The following is a 20788-nucleotide window of genomic DNA, read 5'->3' on the forward strand; positions in this document are numbered from 1 at the left end:
GGGGGCATCCTTTTATGATTCCTTATGCGGTTCCAGACGACGGGCAAATTAGCAAACCAGCTTCATGTAAGAGGGACTCTGACAGACAGGGGAGCAGCTTTGGTTCTCACTGCAGATATTTCCAACAGGCTTTTTCAGTAGGATAATTTTTTTTCAGTCTCCACAGGAACATCCAACACAAGCAAATCTACCTTTTATTCCACAGAACCCCAGGAAAAAGGTGAATTGCAAATGGAATAACAATAGTAATTAAGCTGTCCCTTTTGCTCATTGCCCTGTTAGGATCTGCTTCTGAGCACAGGTGTTCAACTTTGTGACATCAGTGTCTGGGAACAAGGTGACTTTTGGAGTTCCCTGTTGTGAGCCTCAAAGCAGTAATATTTCATCCTGATCCTGAGAGCAGCAAAAAAAGCAAAATCAGTGTTGGTTCTGTGTGCCACCTGAGGAATTGGGAACAATGCGGTCCAGCATGGTGAATATAAGAAGCAGAGCTAGAAATAGGAGAAAAGAAGAAAAATGATCTAGAGATAGTGTTGTAAAAATAATTTTCCTGCACATTATTCTGCCAGAGACTGAAGGATGAGCAAACCTGGCATCTGTAAAACAAATGGTTCATTTGCTTTTAATTGGAATACAAGTGTGATGATCAGTACTGGCTTTGTGCCACGACTCTGATGGATGCCCAAGTTGGTCACTCAGCATTTAGAGATCTATTGGTCCCTCCAAGTGTTTTTATCCTGAGCAGACCCTGCACTGACCCCTTCTTCAGCTCATCGAACTGGGACCGCTCTGAACCAGCTATTTGCTGGTAGTGACACAATAGCTGAAGCAGACAACTCAGTGATCTTATCAAGGTTCCAGATGCAAGAGCACTTTACTGCTATTAGGAATATGTGGGTTTAGTGGAAATAATAAAAGAGCTGCACACAGTTCCTTGCTTCAGTTTCTCCAGCACTCTTGGAACATCCCTTGGGAACACACAGCAGGTCTTTTAGATCACTGTGAATACATCTGCAACAAGAGTTGGCTGGTACAGTTGTTCTGGCTGAAAGAGGGTGTTTTTTCTAGATGTCTGTAGCAGAGGAGTTGGCTTTTCAAGTTCCCTTCAGACTGCTGTGACTTTGTCCTCTTTTGAGCCAGGGTGAACATCTGATCTCTTTGTTCTTCTAGGGAAACTGCATTGTTCTAAGAGCTGTCCCTGCAGACATATTTGGCTGAACTGCCTTCCCTAGGTTCAGGCGTGTCATTGTCCTAATGTGTTCCCACTTGAATGGAAGCCATCATCCTATTGTCCCTTATCCAAGAGATGTGACACAACCCTGATAGCAAATGGCTGATTATTCCAGGTATCCAAGGAGATAGTATTGCATCTTGCCCATGAGATTCCTACAGATATGCTCAGGCAGGTCCCTTACTTCATCCCACTCCACTTATATCCTTGACTACACCCAGCCATCCCTGTCCTGTACTCTACAGCACAGACATTTTGACGCTGTGTCAGTGTGGCTTATTATCCATAAGGAAATTAGCAGGGTAAGTAAAGTTTTTAGACATCATTAAAATTATACCTCCTCTAGGGTTTCCTCTTGCAGACCAGTAAAATTTCACTTATGTTAACTGAAAGAAAAATACTGGTACAGCAATCCCAAATACCAACCTTGGGCTAGTCCTGACCATAAACATCTTCTAAAGCAACCAGACTTGGGGGAGTCACTGGGTGGTGGTGTCGGGAAGGCACTGCCAAGCTGACCAGACTCGCTGCCCAGACAGTGGTACCAAGCTGTGCCCTTGGGGCCAGGAAGGGACCAGCTGGTGGAAACTGTCCTGGCGACCACAGCACTGCAGCAGATTTACCCACCTCCAAGCATGCTCCTATGGGATATTCCCATCAGCAGAGAGGGGATAGGTCTTGGTCTTGGTCTTTGTCTGCTTGAGAATGTGTTTGTTCCTCCTAGACGGATGCAGTCTGTTTGTGTTCGAAGGGATTCATTCTTCCTGTCGCAGTTTTCAATGTCCCAGGACCTTGAGTAACACCAAACTTCATGAGTACTTCCAGTGGCATGAAAGAGTGCCCCCTTCTGTATCAGACACTGGCTCTCCAGCCAGGAACAATCTTTGTTTCTGTTTGGCAGGCACTCGATGATGGAAGCCTCTGAATCCTCCCATATTGAGTGATGGCAAAGGCAACTTGCTAGACCTAGAGAATTTAGTGTCAGAAAACAGAAAAAAGAAGTCAACGAGGGGCAGAGAACAGGCAAAACATGGTCAAGACAGTCATTAGACAATGACACAATGACCAGTGATTCACAGAATCACTCACAATTTCTAAGTACTTTTGTTTCCTTGTCTAAAATTGGACGTAGTCATCCAGTCAAGTGATACAAATTGGGGCTGGAGTTTCTAGATGGAAGCTGCCAGAGAAAGTAAGTTATTCCTTGAGCAGCTGGTGGCTGAAGACGGCTTTGTGTTAGAAGAGAGATTTTAAATAAAATCTACTAAGTGATGCATTAGTTGTTTTCTGCTGTTCTGCTACAAGTAAATGGTCTCAGCAGCAATCGTTGAAAGAAAAGAACAGGGAAAAAAGGGAACAAAATATTGACAACTGGGTTAACGCCAAAGATTCAGCAGTAATAGGGTAGTAATCGTTTGCTCCAGTGTTGTGTACAGATGGGTAAGGAGAAAGTGTACAAACTACTATAGATTTGGTATGCAAGAAAGACTGCTAATCTTTTTCAGACATCTGTCTGACCTGTAATAAATGTCTTGCTCTCTATGTTTTCTTTCTTCCTTGCTCCAGCTTGAAGCTTGCAGAGTGAGGGAATAAGACTTAAATCATTGGCCTTTCTTTAGAATATAATTTGGTTTAATTTGCTGTAGGTGTCAGCAGGTTAGTTGGTTCACCAACAGACAAGATGAGCTTTTTTTTATCATTTTTTAACAGACTTCTTACTTTTATTTTCAAAACTATCTCAGTGGGCTTTCAAATTCAACTGTCAAATTCCAGAAATCTGCAGTGGCTTAATTTGCTGGGTGAAAGGCATGAGGAGTGACGAGGAAGCAGCAAGTAATTAAATTTCTGTAAGATAACATCTAGCTGACTTAATGGTTAAGCTTTTTCTTCATTTTTTCAATTTTGTGGGAGAGCTAGTCTACAATGTTTGGAGCATTAAAATCTGTATTCTGAGTAGCATTCATAATCTCACGTTATTAAAAAGACATTCAAGCAATCAGCATTCAGTCATCCTCTGTGCCTCCCCAAACAAGGCGCATGGAGCATCTCAGCCCAGGTTGTCCTGAAAATGCACAGAGCATCTCTCTGACGTTATTAGATGCCCACAAAGTCATTAGGACAGAAAGCTTTTATTAAATTGACTTTTTTCTTTCCAGGTTCACAGTGGCCCCATGCATGTAGCACAGGGAACCCATGGTGATATCTTAACTCTGCTGTTAAGCTCCTGTTGGCTGCCGTAGGGTCAGGTTTTGACTCATGCTGTGTGTCCATCCTCGCCTCTGGCATGCTGTGTTGCCATGGGCAAGGCTTTTTACCTCTGTGCTCAGTTTATGTGGCAGTGGGAAGAAGGGTTGATCCTTGCTTGGGATGGGGTGATGGATCAGAGGATCTCTTGAGGTGCCATTCATCTCTGCCTCATGTGACCTCTGCAAGCAGCCTGCTTGCACCCTTTGTAAAGCATTTTGGGTTTTCTGTATGAGGAGTGTTGTACAAAAGCCAGCTGCTGTTATTATTTATCCTGTTTATTTACTGGTCACATTTCTCAGAGCAGGGGAATGGAAAAAAAACAAGCAATCAGCAGATTCACTTTGTTTACATTTCATTTCACTTTCAGTGTTTGGGGAATGCTGATTTGTTAAACACTATTCCTTCCTTTGAAGCCCATAATTTCACAGAGTGGAAACATTGCCTCGTTCTTACACACAGGTGTACTTTTCTCTTTTGAAGCATCATTTAAAGGTTCTGCCCATCAGAGGTTTGCTTCCTGCTGAGCACATTCTCCTCCACACCAGCTCTCACTCTTTCTTTGCTGCGAATCGAAGGAGTCGAAGCTGGCCTGGCTGTTGGGGCTCATAACTGTGGTATTTGCCCTGGATATTGCTGAGGCTTTTTCAAAATGGTCAGAAATATGTGGTACAGTCTCTGGTGAAGTGCTCCACATGAAACACAGCATTCCTGCAGCAGAATAACAGCTTGTGGTTTAAATAAATGCTGTTATTTCTGCTCAGCTGTAGGTGTACATGTATGTTTTGGTTCAGTGACTGCCAGATACTGTAAATGAGTATTGATTTCCTTTTCTATTTTAAGCTTTTCTGCAGAAAAGACATCCCACATGCCTTTGGCTTTCTTTGCTTGTACCTAAAACGATTGCAGCCAAGGACTCATCTAACTAAAGACTTTTTTTATTGTTACCACCCATCTTTATTCTAGTAGTTGCACCTCAAGTTGGACAGGTCCCCATTCACATTTTGGATCTTAAAGCTATTACATCTGGCCCTTTTCGAGAGCAAATCAACAAGGCAGTGATTAAAACTCATGGCATGTTGGTTCCTTATTTATGTTAGCATGGCAGCCCTCACTGCCAGAGGTGAAGCTGCCTTAGTGTTAGAAATGAAACAACATTTTAGGAACCAAGCATGCAGTAGCTAAAGCCTTTGGACACCCAGATTAGCTCAGCAAAGCCAAGAAATAACACATCTGGATTTGGCAGCCATAGGCTGAAGTCTGTATCCAGCTCTTAAGTGGGTAAACCATTGCACCTCACCTGTGATTAAAATTCACTTTGGTTCAAAACACGAATAAACATTTCAGCCTTTGAAGCCCCTGTTGCAGTGATCACTGTCTTAGCAGCATTCCATGCCTCATGTTTAACTGCTTACATTCAACTTTCCTTCCTGCCTCAGGTCTACAGCAAACATGGAATAGTAAATTAATTGGAACATGCTGAAAGCCTTGGCAAATGCTTTGCCTGTGACATTCCTAATTTCCCAGAGGAGTAGCTGCTGATATTGATTTTGACAGAGCCTGTAAAGCCTCTTGCTGCAAAGATTCCTCTCATAGCTGGGCAAGGCTGAAGTGCAGCACTGGGATGTGCCAAGATTAGACTGGAAATTAATGTGTTTAATCTCAAAATATGTTAAAATATACATAAGTGCTTTATGATTAAGAAATCAACCCTTGAGTTTCTGTCTCTAAGTTTATGGGATAATTCCACCCTAGATTTTAGAAAATCGTGTGGAAAAAGCTTGGCAATTTAGAGACTCATGCTACCTGCGACATCTGAACTTAAAATGAATTTGTCAGTTAGTTAAGAATAACCAATTAAGATCTCTGCCAACACAGAGGACTGCTGACAAAATTGGATCAGGAAGGTGTAAGTGAGGACGGGCAATTGACTCTGCAGGAAGTAATCAAGAGTTCTACATTAGGGGTGGAATTGCCTGGCCACAAACAGTACTGTTGGGTCTAAGTATTTCAGGGAATTGGAGTCTCTCCTTAAACCATTGCTATACAAATGGGAACTGCACAGTCAGTGCATTATTAAAAAGTCATAATAACATAGTATCTTGGCTTCACAGAACAGGTAAAGCGTCATCTCCTTTCTTGCTCCTTCTTTATTCACAGCTCTCATCCTGGAAGGTGTCCCTGACCATGACAGGGGGGTTGGAACTAAGTGATCTTTAAGGTCCCTTTCAACCCAAACCGTTCTGTGATTCCCAGCTAGTGAGGATTTGCCCACGTAAGCCCCAAATGCCTGATGAAAGTACTTCAGTCATGCAGTTTTGATTGCAAGAACTAGCTCAGAAACGTTGTGACCCTCTTGTGCCAGGTGTGTTCTTTTCAGCCTCTTCCCTGCACAGGTGCTGGGGCGCTGAGCTGAATTCTCCCTGTAATAACTTGTTCAGTATTGCTTGTCGTGGGTTGCCTGTACCATCTACTCCCTGAAACAGCAGCTTGATACTGGAGGTGATCAGAGCCATGGCTAGAGTCTGAACCATGGAAAAGCCCATTTTTAAGAACCATTGATTTGGGAGGGGGGCGGGGATTGACTACGAAGTACCTCTGGGGCACTTGGGTTCAGACTACAACTGAAGTCCTGCATGAAAAATACCTTGTGAAAGAATTGAGGTCAGAAGAAGTCTGCAGACTTGTCTTAGAGGACTTCAGCAAATGCTGCTTAACGTTTAGATGTGGTGTTCTCTGCAGCACTCGATTATTTGTCTCAAGACCTTCTTAACAAATATTTGAAAATAACCAAGCAAGGAGCATGTTCCTAAGGACTTATACATTACCAAGTACTTGTGTGGATCTAACCAGAGGGATGGCTTTACTAAATAAACTAGTTTCCATCATTTGAAAGCTGCAGAGGCGTATCTAAAACTCCTCACCTCAATATATGAATACTGCAGTCTATTTCCATCTTCTGTGCTATGCCAAATAGTGAGATTAAATTGTCAAAATGTGGCTGGGATGCCACGTAGGGAGCATTCTTGCAAGGCTTGAGCTCATCCCTAATGAAGCACACCTTGTTCCTTTCTAGGAAGCTTCCTTGGTCTTTTAGGGTTGAGTTGGATTTGTCAGGCTATGAACTTCTAGCAGCAATAATGACTTGTCACTGGAACAGGTTCCAGTGTTCCAAATATGCCAAGGCTGCAAGGGAGTTCAGTAAAAAGGAACAGCTACTTTGAAACAGAGACATGCTTTTATATAAAAAAACCCTTTTCTTGTTCAGAGAGCAGCTGTAGTCCTGAACTAGCAAGTAGTGCTGAGTTTAAGCGATAGCAACTGTGCAGAAGAAGCTTCTGGCCCTTCAAATGCAGCTTTCTCGTGCTTGTAAAGGACAGTCCATCTCATTACACAGGCCTTTCTATTTCCAAGGCTTTGGCTCACAAGGCAGTATCTGCATTTTGATTTCAAGAAGAAACTGCTACACGACTGGCTAAACCGTCATTTTTGTCCCTTTGGAAATCATTAAACATTCAGTGCAAGTGAAGAGGAGGGAGAGTCTGTGAAAACTGTTCTTGCTCTTACTCCCTGTCTGTTGGTTCTCCATTGAGAGTGGTGGCCCTGCAGCCATCACTCATCTGCAGTGGCTTTGCTTCCAAGTGAGAATGAATTTTTAATTAAACTAACCAGAAGTATTTTATTTTTCCTGATTTCCAAGGGGATCTGTGCCAGAAACTCTTTTGTTTCTTGGCATATTCTCCCTCCACACCCCAAAGCTAATCTAAAAAATTCGGGTGTGATTTCAGATTGACTTGAATTTTGCAGCTGATGTCTTCTATTTAAACAATGTTTTGCACAGTTTTTTTAGACAGACACCGACTGCTTTGGGCATCTATCCTTGTAGCTCCCCTTGGGAGATATGACCTCCATTTTATCTCCCTTGTAGGCCTTGTACTGAGCAAGGGCTGAAGCAGAGCAAAGCACAGGACTGGGATGTCAGTTCCAGCACTCCTCCCAGTCTGGTCCTGGGGCAGTTCTGTCTGGGCTCCCCACACATCCTCCCTTCCTCAGTCCTGTGTGTGGCAATGCCTACTCCTTGCCTTGCTGGAAACAGCAGTCATAATCCTTCTTTCAAGGCTTCTTGTGCTCTGTAGAAGGGCAGAAGCAAGAGGAAAGCTCAGATCCAACCCTGAGTTGCCCAAGCCTCTGGGGATCTTGTCTACCTTGCAGGTTCAGAGCAGCAGGTCTGGCAGTCAGTTCTGCCACAGAAAATCCCATCTCTGCTATGAAAGAGGAGGAGTGTCTCCCCGAGGCAGTCCATGTAACCCTAGAATCCCTCCTCCTCAGTTTCATCCAGGAAAGGGGTGGGAAGATCCGACCCACGAGTTTTAAGCTACACACCAGGCATTTCACCTCTGATCTCAGCTTCATGTCCCCTAAAATATTGCTTCAAAGCCTCCTTGAAACTAAATACAGCTGATGTTAAATGTTAACTTTGCAGAGATTTACCCAGAGCTATGCAGTTGCAAGGACCCAATAATTCTTTCTCTCCCACCCCCACCTGAAGTTTCCTTCCTCTCTTTTCCCTGTATTAACCACTCAAGAGTTATTCTCAGTGAGGGCTTGCTTTTTGAAAAGCTACAATAAATCAGTTTAAACTGTTTCTCCACATTGTTTTGTGCTTGCTCTAGCTAGATCCTGTTGAACCTTTTGTTATGAAATATATTTGTACTACCCAGTTCTGTCTCTGCTCTGCTGATTTATGGCGTCTGCCCTTTCTGGGGTGGTTGGAAAACTTAGCCATGTTACTCCTTCTGGACATCATGGCAGTTCTGAAATGTCCTCCTAATTCTTTTCTTGTGAGGAATTGTGATTTTGAGATGTATGATGAGATCAGGCTTGCAGACATATTGCAAGAGGGTTGCTTGTAGCAGCAGGCACAGATTTTAAGACTGAGCCCTAAATCTGGATGGTGTAAGACAGCAAGATTGTGCTTAAATTAATAGCAGCCCCTTCAGAGGGGCTTGCATGGGAACTTCCAAGCCTGAGGAAATGAGGAAATGAGGAAAGAAAGTAGGAAGCAGAGCTTGCTGAAGAGGCTTATTTTTTAATTGCCAATTTAGGCTCTGGACAGGGATAAAGCTACTGATTCTACTAGTCTAGATCAAACCACATCAAACACAAATGCACAGAACCCTCAACCCCCACAAGCTCTGCAAAGTCAAGCAGAAATTGTGTATTGTGAGCATAGTGCAGGTTCCTTTGACATATTCTGTCATGCATAAAGGTTTTCCAAAGTTAAACTCCTCCAGATTCAGAGCTCTGTGAGGCATCCATGCTAATGCTGTATGGTCTGTGATTTTGAGAGAAGGTTGATAGAGACTCAGCTCCAGGCTGCTGACATTCTGATTTGCTTTTTCCCCTGAATTGGGAAAAATAGCTATGGAGCTGCAAGGAAGAGGTGGTTCCCCAGAGTCTGGGCCTACACAGCAAAGCTGTGGGGCAGTAGGGCAGAGGCTAAGAATGCAGTTCTTAAAAAACCTGAGCAAGAGAGCAAGCAAAGCTCTTGGGTGCAATGCCTCCTTGAAACATGGATTGAAATTGGGAGAAAAGTCACTCCCTCTTGCACCTTCAGAGGGACATAACTCAGACGTTCCCTAGAGGCAGAAGGACGGTATGGACACACCTGGCTCCATAAATACTCCTGTCTAACTGGAGTCACCAGGCTGAACTCGTGGCTATGTAGGTCACAAGCATGCATAACATGAGAGAAATTGCTGTAGCTTTTTGTAACCCCTGCCCATGGCCCAAGTTTTTTCAGGGTTGTCTTGGGGCACAAATCACCTCCAGAAAAAAGAATGCAAAAATTGACTCAAAAAGCAGATGGAGAGACAACCCCCTTTCAGACTTCAGGTCTTACACCCAAAGCAAGGGGCTGAAGAGCCCTCCAGAGAAAAGGAAAAGATCACAAACAGTGAACAAAAAAATTATTCTTCATTACGTGTTCTTGTAAATTATCAGCTGGATTTTTTTTCTAATGGTAATCTTTAAGCAAATACCAAGGGTAGAAAATTAAATTGACACTTAAATCTTACAAATCTTATTATATGATAGATAGCTAATCCTCATAGTGAGGCTCATTCACCCAGCTAACAAAAGAATGAACACCTTTCAGTGACTTTCCATTATAATAGACTTTGGAGGCAAAATACACACATAACATTTTTAACACGCTAAAAGATCTGTGAGCAACTATCCAGTTGCTTGTCCAAAAACATCACCAGTTTTTGGTAAATAAAGGTTAATTGTTCAGCTACAAAGGAACTGATAAATCAGCTCAAACAACACAACAAAATGTAGTACTTAAGCCAGTCATTTTTCTGGCAGCTTAGCTGGCTCAGAGCTTTCCTGTCAGCTAATTTTTAAAAATTACTTTAGGAATTTAGTGTCTGGAATTCAAAACTGTTCAAGTCAGATGTTCTTTGTTAGAGCTGATCTGGTTCTGGTAACAACATCCATAAGACCAAATGAAAAGCACAGTTGCCTAACACAGAGTAACATGGTATTAGCTTAAGTTGTGAGGTCTTGATTCAGGAAATCTCTTCTGCCTGTGATTAAATCAGTCCTTATTCAAGACAGCATTTATAAATCCCTTTTTAACTTTCATCCTGTACTTTGAGAGTGCTGTTGACTTTCATGTGTTGAAGAAAGTTTCCTGAGGTTAAGGCAAGTACTTAAATATTATTCTGAAGAGGGATGCTTTTGAATGGAGTGGAAAAGATTGCATTTTTCATATATGCAGTCATAGGAAGCTTGTCTTCCGTTCTTCGGTTCAGTCCTAATGTTTTGGGTTATTTTCTGGCAATAAAAGAGCGTGCACAGGGTCCCAGAGAAGTGGCTCTGTTCCCAGAGGACACAAGGTGTTAAAAGTTTCACCATCCTGTTTGCAATCTTTTTTGTCTAGTTCAGTTTCCACATGATTTTTGTTGAAAGCAAAGCAAGAACATGGGTCTTGTGCCCAGCAGGACACAAGTCCTGAGGGGTATTTCAGGCCTGCAAAGTGTCACAGCACAGCAGCTTTCTGGGTGTGTTTTCAGTGTATTTTTCTTCGAACAGCCCTGGTTTAAGAGGGCTCTTGCTTATGTGTGTAAGTCCAGTGCTGCAATTTATTTTCCCTACAATTCTTCTCCTCCAGTCGACTGTGGAATTGCATCTCTGAACAACTGTCTTGACCCAGCAAAAAAGAAAGTGAGAACCTTTAAACCTGGTACTGCCTTTCCACCTAGAACTGCAACCTAACCCTGCAAAGCAGCTCCCCACACAAGAAGTGAAATATTAGTGGATGTGAAGCTACACTGAGAAATAGGGAAGGGTTGCACACAGCTAAAGCTTGGATCAGCTGGTGACCTCTCCAAGGGGCGGAACAGAAAGACACCACGTTCGTGTGGATTTGCACACGCTGACTCTGTCATGCCGCCTGGTCTCCACAAGTCCCACCCTCCCTAATTCGGGATACGGTGTTTGCAGGTGCTTTGTGTTAACTGAGAGTGTGGCATTGCTGTGCTTTACAAAGCTTAACAGGCTGCAGCTGCAATTTAGGAGGGACCGATACCAGTCAGGGGTCACCAGCATAGCGGAGATGTGGGAGCAGGGACAGGTCACTGGTGTGTATCACCTCCTCACGGGAGAGCGCTAAATGCAGCCAGTAGTTGATTTGAACAGTAGAGATAAATATTGTCCTGCCTGCTTGTTGTAATAAGCAACTGCATCTGTTTGCCAAGCTGTGCAGTACCAGGAGGCAGAAACCTGCAGTGGGGAGGGGACAGGAGGAGGAGGTGATAAAGGCTATGGGGAGGGCAGGATTCTGCGAAAACCATCTGTTGCTTTTGCAATCAGCAGTCAATAAAGCACTTTCCTTTAATAGCCCGTAATTGTTGTTGCAGCGATAGGTGAGAGCAGGAGCGGGGGCTCTTTCTCATGCCCAGCTCACACCTCGGCTTTGTGTGCAGATACACCCGCCGAGCGCGGGGGAGTCCTGCTGCTGTGCGAGGAGCTGCTTTCCTCAGCAGGTGCCAAAGCCGTGCTATTTCGAGATGTTCAGCAATCACAGTTCCGCCAGCCAAAACCAGCTGAAGCGTCCAAAGATACACGAGCTTGCCCTGCCTGTGGTCAGAGACGCTGGCATCAGCAGGGATTCAGGCACGGGTCAGTTTCCAGAGAGCTTTGCAGGCTGTGTACGATGTTTTCTACCTGGTACGTGAGAACTTCCAAGGATTTCAGCAGCACAACTGCAAAAGCTGGAGGTGAAGAAATTTCTCCCCAGTACCAGTTTGATACATGGCCAAGACACAAACCTTTTTTAAACAAAATTCTCATTGAGATTGCACAGAAAAGCACCACAGTCCTGCAAAATCTCAAACACCACAGGATCCGTATTAATTTTAAATGACTCTGTTGAAAGCTATCTCTGATATTCTGTTATTATTCAGCCATCGTGGTAAGGAAGGAGAAAAATGTGATTTAAGAGCAGGGATATCTGCAAAAATGTTTACATACTGGGAAGAATTCTGTCAGTCAGTCTAATCATTTGTTGTATTTTCCTGGCAACTTGCTAGTGAAAATATGTTGAACCGTGTGTTTGTTACACTGCCTTCAGGTATTATTTGCCAAATCTAAACTTATTTTGTAATGGAAAATTTGGGATTAAGTGAAAGAGCCAAATCCTTCAATCCATGTTCAGATGATACTTGTACTAATTTCAATTTTTCAAGGTTGTGTTCAATATACGGCCCCTGTGCTTAAACCTGAAAGCTGGAGCTAAAGAGCTCTGTAGATGTGACCTAGTTTTTAGTCAGTAAAGCTACTCTCACTTTTTATTGAACAAGACAGGCTGATTTTGCTTCAGTGTAACAAATTGGAAATTTTGTGCTTTGTTTGTGCTTATTGATACAACAAAACTTTCAAAAGTATCTAAGTCACTTCAACAGCTACTGCCATTAGAGCTCTTAAGGCACAAACAGGTTCAGGGGTTTTATTTAGTATTTTGAAGACAAATAATAACCCAGGTCTGTTCCCTGTGGTGTGCAAAGGCTCAGTTCTGTGACACCTGGCAATTGTGTTCCAGGTGGAAGGAAAGGTCACAGGAACACCTTGCCTCTCTGAAGCTTTGGGTTTTTATCTTTTCTCACTGGTTTCACTTAAAGCGAGGGCTCTTAGCATCTAGAAGGATGCTGATGGGTCAAGTCATGGTATTGCATCAGTGTTGAATAAAAGCAAAACAAGGGCTTTGCTGTCGCAGGGATGAAGAACCAAGAATTTCCTGGAAGAGATCTCTTTGCCAGCTTCCCATTAGGTTTCATTCACTTAGTGCCATTTAGTGCATAAATTCAAACAATATTTCTCTGAGAAAAGAAGGGCTATATTCCATCAGCCAAGTTGCACCTTAATGTCTGTGCCTAGTCAGCAGAAACCAATATAGGTCCTCTAAAGAGCTTAAGTAAGACACTGAGCAAGGAAGCTGTCAAGCTTGAAGGTAGTAGGAGATATAGGGCAGAGAGACTTAACCTGGCTGAGTCTGTTGGATATCAGGGTGATGGGACCACAGGAAGAAAGTTAATGTTCTCCACTGAATAAGCAATGTCTCAATTCCTTCAGTATTTGGCGGTATAATAATAGATCCTGCACTCTTAAAACCAGTCTGTCTGCCAGGTGCATTGATAACTTGAAAAGTCAGTTGATCAGGGATGATGACAAAGGAAGGAGTGACTGCTCCACATGGATTGCTTTGCAGCCTTCAGTGACACTAAAGAGGATTTGTAAGGCACAGCAAGTTAAATATGGTACATGACCTAACCTCACCCTTGCTAACTGGTGTTAGACAGATACCAGAGCATCTTTGCCTTGTTGCTTTTGTGTTTGCAGTAGACTGTGTACAATCCTTCTGGTTTGGATGGATGCTCTTTTAAATTGTCTAGCTGAGCAAATACTTTGAAGAAGGTGCTAATCAAAGAGCTAGGACAGGAGTTTCTACATCATCCAACGTTTTTTAAGTTTAAATATATTAAGATCTAAGCAGTTTATTGCTGTGAATACACTGTCTAAAAAGGTATTCAAAACCTCAATTAAAATAAAGTTGAGGAATTCCCTAGCTGTTAACTGCTGTCATTGTTTTACGTTGTCAGTTCTTGTAATATTTCACTGTTCATGTACTGAAAATGTCAAACTTGTAGCCTTCAAATGGTTTTGTGGTTGCTGATGTTGCAATGACAAATGGTCCTTTTAAAAAAAACAAGTTATGTTTATGATGCTAAAGCTGGATTTTAAATAGTCACGTGTCAAATCCAGCAGAACTTCTGTAATCTCATTGCTACTTCTGCTATAGTTCTAGCCTAAGTCTACACAAATTTTATCTAGCAAAAACACTGGGAAGGTTCAAGTTCAGTCACTCTAATTTGATGGCATTCCAGAAAAAGTAAAGTATTATTCATAAAACTGGAGTATTCAAAGAAAAGTGTTTGTAAAAATAAGTGTCTATTAGACTAGTTTTTTATTATCTCTGTACAGTGGTTATGCAAGAGTCACTTTAATCATGGAAGTGAACCAACTGTTTTGGGCAGAAACTGGAATGGTAAAATTACCCTAATTGGGTCAAAAGATAAAATTCCAAACTCCAACCAAAGTTCTGGACTCTGCTGGAGACCTATTCTTTGTCTGAAATTCCACCTTTGAGTGCTGTGGAGCATCAGACAAAGTTTCAAGTTACAAAGTTAAGGACAATGTTGGTATTTGAATCACAGAGAAATACCAGTCCCAAAAGAAACAGATGGCCTCACTCACATTGGAGGAGCAGTGTAGAGCCTCAAGCCCCCATGGAGTTATCCAGCTCAGGGACTGATGCTGATGCTCATCTGCATCTTTAGCTTGCAGCAGACCGTGGTGGCTCTGTCCCATGAGCGGCTGCCTTCCCTGTAATCCATCCTACAACAGCCTGGTGAAGGCCAGGTCGATGGTGGGTCAGGGTGACAATGGTTTCCTGACCATTCCCTGTGTTCAAACTCCCCTCAGCCATTCTGTACGTGCCAGGGGTTTGCTGATGTCTGAAATGCTGAGCTGAATGCGCTGGTTTCCCTTGCAGCTCTGAAGCCTTTGGGGTCGATTGCCACGTTAATGATTTATACGTTGATGCTCCATTTAGGGCCCTCGTGTTTATCGCCCATGGCGCTGGGGAGCACTGCGGCCGCTATGATGACTTGGCCCAGAAGCTGACAGGACTTAACTTGTTTGTGTTTGCCCATGACCATGGTGAGTAGCCTAAAACTGTTATTGATTTACATCAGCTCAGGCCTTTGCTGAAGTAAATGCCATTACAGCTACTCAGCAGTGAGAGAAGAGCCAATAAAATATTTACAACCAGACATAAATGAGAAAGGGATCATCTGTTGCTTTGTCAAGATCTGCATATTGAATCTGTAAAAGCTATCTGTGTTTGCCTTGAGTTTTCCTCAGCCTTGCCCTTGACATTAATGCTGGTGCTATTTTAACCCCACTCTAAGGGATTATTTCTCTTTCACCTGTCTCTTGGGGGTGGAGTGGTATTGTCCACTGTGGAAATGGGACTAGGAGCTATTTCTGCTGGATTCACGGTCGATGTCCTAAATGATCCCAGAGGGGAGGCTGAAATGTCAGCATAGCTTTCATATACTGATACAATGAGACAGCTGCACCCTTGGAACATGGAAAGGCATGAAGGCATCACAGACATCTTTGAGCACATCTCCACAGTTCAGCAGAGGGACTGGAGCTGGCTGTGCACGCCTCAGCTCTGAGGAGAGACAAGCCTGAGTGGGTGCAAGGCTGTGACAACACAGCAACACCCCGTTGGCCCTCAGCCAGCAGGGTGGGGCAGGTGCACTTAACTGTCCCTGCCTCTTCTGGCTTGAAGATCTCTGTCTGCTCTGTGCCCCATGCTATGATGGAGATGTGCTGGGTGTCACCAGGTCTCCTGCAGTGCATGGATCAGGACATCCCAGTAAAATATTTGAACCACCTGTTCTGGTTCTCCGGTAGCCTCCTGTCACACATCACTCTTGCAGCTTCATAACTTCCTTGTGCTTGGAGATCTTTGATTTTATCATTGCAGACTACTGCTCCCTGTGAGAGCCACTCTAAGTATCAGCAAAATGAATCAATGGGATTGATGATGGCAGCAGACAAAATGCAAGGCCAAATTCTGAGCTGACAGGTAGAAATGGGATGAATCTTGGTGTAAATCTGATGTCCTCTGGGCAGATTATCCACTGACATTGGAAAGTATACTGCAATTTACTTGGCTGAGGCCAAGACTCAAACCTGCCCCATGTCTCCTCAGAGACAGGACTGTCTAATTTGAGCTTGAAAATCCTGAATGTACGTGAGTCATTGCACCATTTATCTGTAAGAGGAAAAGCAAAACCTTACTCAATCCGGGTACCAAGGCTTTCCCTCACACTTGCTCTTGTGACTCACTTTCAGTCACAGCACTGCACTTGATGTGCAGAAATGACTCCTATATTTTCTCTGAAAATGAGAATATCTAGTCCTCAAGACAGCTTGCAAGGAAAATAAATAAAACCCATGTGACTTCTTTTTGAACAATTGGTCACATGCCATGTTTGAGGTTGGCTTTGCAAAGACAGTTGACCTGTGCAGAAGTATCATTACTCACCACCTAAGTCTCTTTCTCCCTGTGTAGGCAGAGTGTTTCTAAGTGTTGATTCATTCATTTTGATACACTTCCTTCTGAGTTGGAGGTAGGCTAGCAGGAGTCTGCAGTAATCCCAGTAGGAAGTGTCTCCATCCCCCTCTGTTTATCTGTATGGCATAAAGTTCATGGGAAGGGGGATGGAACAGGCCAGATGCTGCTTGCCCTGCAGCTGCTGTTAGCAGGCCACAGCCAGTCCATACAAAAAGTTACTGAACTCCAGGACACACAAGCAACTTGTTTAGAGTCTCCATGAGCCTATGAGGAATTGCAGTTACTCTCTGTTCATGTTTAACACTGTGCCTTAGCTCCTCATTCCTGTAAATCTTGATAAAGGTTTTAAGAAGTAGAGTTGAAATAACAATATTTGAAGCAACGAAGCTAGAAGAAATGATAAAACATTGTATTTATTGCATGGATTTGACGCAGAGAATTCCTCTTGTGTTGATGGAGAAGGATCTTTGAGGTGCATGTTCCTGTCAGGCATGTTTTGTGCTGTGTGACTATTTGCTCTCTTTTTCCTTGAACATCTTTTTCACTAGAGAAACATAAATATTTATTGGTGTTAGGGTTTGTTTTTTTTTAATACACTAGTGCTGCTGGATTAAACAGTTCAATTAGTACAAATCTGGTTTCTCAGGTCAGTTAACAACTTTGTTCTCCCTGTCAGACCTACAGTCTTGTCAGTAAATTCCGTTTTCCTGATCAGCAAAGAGGAGAGGGTGAAAAGGAACCTGAAAGCAGAACAATGGAAATACAGTTGTGTTACACAAAGAGCTGATGTAACTGAGCCTTGATTCACTGTTATTTAAAAAGACAATTAACGTCTTTAAGGGTCTGTATAACAATCTTTGCACTTAATGAGGCAAGCACCAAGGATAAACTTTGATGAAATACAAGTTACAGCCTGAGCTAAATGCCAGTGAGAGCTGAAGGACATAAACACCTCCATTGCTAAAACTGCTCTGATCAGACTGGGAGGTGTATAGCTTTCCTCCACCATTTTATCTGTTCCAAATCACTTCAGCAGTGTGTTCCCCTTTGTGTCCCTTCCTTTGGAAATCTTTGGGTAATATCAATTATTCAATTGTTTAAGCACAATAATAGCTATCTGTTCCCCACCTCATACTGTGGCTCTTAGTCGTATGAGCTCAGTGTAGATTTCCTGACCTGGATATTTGTTCTGGTTCTGGTATTCTCATGGATAAAATTCCCAGTACAGGCGCATTATCCATGAGATCATTAATGCAGTTCCACAGCGTGGCAAGCGTGATTTCCCAAATGACTGGGGAAGTTACCAGGGCTGTAGTATGCGTGACTTGAGTGATTTATGTTGTGTCTATCCTTCAGTCAAAAGAAGGAAAAATCATTTCCATTTTTATTGCTGACTCTGTAGGAGCTCACACACGGGCTCTAAATCTTGCCAAAGGCTGCTCTGCATCACTGTTTCCTCTTGTGCAAGGCTTCACCAAAAAGGTGGTTCACAGAGTAACAAACACTGTATGCCCCAATCTGTGTTTTAGTATTGCCCCATGTAAGGTATCTCTGGCTCACTTCTCTCAGTATGTCAAGATTTGAACATTTACTCTTTGGGGTATTTCATTGTAATCACAAGACTGCTGGACCTCATAGATATGTATTAGAAATTTTCCGTGGTGATGGTGGAAATTGAATTCCAAAAGACCTCTTAACCTTACCTTACATCTAATATTATTAAATGGCTTTGGTTTATATCAACCCCGCAAAAGAGGCAAAGGGAATTTCTGTGTAATACAGCATTTTTTTCCTGTGCTCTCTTAGGAGGTGTTTTTAACAGGCAGGTAACTGTTTCCCATGATTTCTGGGTTTGCTTGGCATGCAGCTTCATGAAGGCAGAATTAAGGCTGCTGGGATGACCTTGCTATTTCTGCAAGTTTAGGTATTTTGAAACAACATCTCACCTTTTCAACTTCATTTCTGTATTACTATTATTTTGTTATGGCAAGATTCTGATGATAGAAGAAAGAAACAAACATATTAGGTTACTGGCAATCAATTCAGGAAAGCTCTCTTAGAAAGAATACCTGTGGGGGATTCATCAAAGTGGAGTGATATTGCAATTCTTCAGTCAGCTGCAGATTGCAGCTCCTTTAGTTTTAACACAGTAATTTTAGGGATCTGTAAAGCTGAGAGCCAAGGAAAACAAGAATAAAGGCTAGAGAATGTGGCTTTGTTTTCTCATACCAAGCATTCTGGGTTGGTAAAGCACATGATGTTCCAGCCATTCTCGTCTCTCTTCCTATAACATCTCATTTGCTGAGATCCAGTGCACTATGGTTGCATTACGTGGCCTGAGCCCAGAAAAACCACAATTTCACCTTCAAAAGTACATGTCAACTAATAGCAGTCAGAAACACATTTCCAAGATACAGGGACCACAAAAATATGTTTACTTTTCTCTTACACTTTTTAATTGTAGTTGAAATTAGTCCTCTTTTTCACTCGGACTTGCTCATGCTGCCTACGGGTATTGTGTCTGTCTTACATGAAGACGAGGAGGGTGAAATATCCAGCCCTAACCTGGTGGCAGTTCCTAGCCACCAGATTAACTTCCAGCCTCCTGCTTTCTCCAGGAGGAATAAACCCTCTACCTGTCCTCATACATGAAGACCTTTGACCCTTTCACCGTTTTTGAAGCTGTTGAATTTCCCACTCTCGAGTTATGTTTAATGTCAGATCAAAGCAGAGGGAAAGGTTGCAGCTCTAACAGCTTATTCACATTCCTTAGATGTTTCCAACTGAAGTTCAGCTTGCTTTGGCAGCCCTGCTGCTGCTTTGTGTGTGGTGACCATTTCTGATGGGTTAGCAGGTCCCTCTCAGAGACCCACTGCTGCTTCTTCTTTCTGTTCATTTTCTCACTGCTTTCTCTGTTTAACGAAGGATTTATTTCTAAAATGTAGACAATAGCTGGAGCAGAGATTTTTAAATGCATCAAGTATTAGCTGCTTTTGTTTTGCTTTTTTTTCCAAGTGATTGCTATGTTGTTCTTGCAACTGTTAAAAGACCATTTTGTTGATGAGAACAGAAGGCTTTTATTTATTCATAGCACTGGGAAGGATTGATCTACACAGAAAGATTAAAAAGAACTAAACATGGTCAAATTGGGAGGGGAAAATGACCAAGAAGGATGTCAGAATTAATAAGAACAAGAGTTAGGGTAGCACTGGAAGTATGAAGTAACAGCTCATGTACATCCGCATGCAGGACTGTTCTGGACAGCAGCATTCCCTGACATTGTGATTGGGCATGCTTCAGGGCAGTCTCCAGGGGTGGAGTCAGGAAGGCCTTGGCAAATGTTATTTGGAGCTGGTTTGCTCATGGAGCAGCACCACTGCTCCTTGGCACTGGGTGTGGGCCCGTTAACCCACAGCAATCTGTTCTCTCAGCTTCCTCCGGATGAGCCCATTGCACTGGAGCAGGGAACGTTTGAAGTGCTTTTCTGCAGAGCCGTGGGAAAGAATGGCACTCACTGTTCCCTTTCCTTTGGCAGGAGGCTTACAATGGGTTGTGGACATTTTCACTTACTTTTTTCCAGCTGAGAGCTATAGGTTCCTCTTAGCAGAGGATGCCAGAGGAGATGACTCTTTGCCCTGGCTGGTAGAGCACTGCCAGTGCTGTTTGATCCCTGTTTTGACTCCCTTCTCAATACAATCCCAAACCTTTCCTTGCCTTTCCTTCTCCAGATGTTGAATGAAGGTAGCAGTCAGGCTTCAGGTGGTGGTGGAGAATGCTATCCCTGTGTGGGGCACACAGGAGCTGAAACCACAGCATGTAGTTGCAGGGTGAGAGTTCAGATACTGCAGTACACCATGGAATTCCTTAGGCAGTGAGACAACTGCGAAAACCTGGAGCAAAGTCATCCTGCAGAACAAATAGCTAGTGAGTAAACTTAGTTCTGCCTTCCTTTTCTAACTCTGTTTCCATTGTGGGGATTCTTATGGAAAAAGATAAGCTGGGAGACCACCCTGTAGCTATCAATGAGCTCCAGGCAATGTGAAACCAGTTGTTTCTGACCTCCAGCTCTTCTGGAGTCACTGATCTTGTACCACCAGATCTCAGAGTAGCTGTGACAGCTTGCTGAGGAAACCAGGATGTTCAGTTTTAGCCTCTTTGAAATTATAGGGAAAATAATTGCTACAGCTAAGATGCAACTTTTCCCGTGCATTGGACAAGCTCTTTGTACTAGTTTGAAAACAAACCAGTGGGAGGCACCAAGTCAGAATAACAATTTAATGGAAATTAAAGAAAAGGGGAAAAAAAGGTAAAAGAAAACACTGTCAAACTGACAGAGTCAAGGTACAACCTGACACCCTGTTAGGCAGGGTGGTGGTAGCAGTCTGGTAGAATGGTGGCTGCAGTCCTCTGAAGCGGTGATCCTGTAGTAAAAGTCTGCTCTTCCTCAGGAAGTCCAGTGGTGACTGTGTAGCTCCTGTCCTCTGGAAATCCAGTGGGAAGCCGGTGTCTCTGGCGTTCAGCCTCAGATTATATCCACGATGGGATGCTTGGTTCCTCCCTCTGGGTGGAGCATCTCACAATGGGGTAATGAGTCATGA

At 43.1% G+C, this 20788-nt stretch overlaps 1 protein-coding gene across 6 annotated transcripts in view; it reads left to right on the plus strand.

Moving 5' to 3' along the window:
- MGLL (monoglyceride lipase) overlaps positions 1 to 20788 on the plus strand; it is a 101461-nt gene that overhangs the window by 46203 nt on the left and 34470 nt on the right. For all 6 annotated transcript variants that reach the window (XM_019280380.2, XM_019280378.1, XM_019280379.1 and 3 more), the window contains one exon: positions 14652 to 14758. In XM_019280380.2, coding sequence (XP_019135925.1) covers positions 14652 to 14758 — 107 coding nt within the window. The remainder of the gene's footprint in view (positions 1 to 14651; positions 14759 to 20788) is intronic.

The sequence above is a fragment of the Corvus cornix genome, chromosome 12 (assembly GCF_000738735.6).
Source record: "Corvus cornix cornix isolate S_Up_H32 chromosome 12, ASM73873v5, whole genome shotgun sequence".
NCBI classification, from domain to species: domain Eukaryota; kingdom Metazoa; phylum Chordata; class Aves; order Passeriformes; family Corvidae; genus Corvus; species Corvus cornix.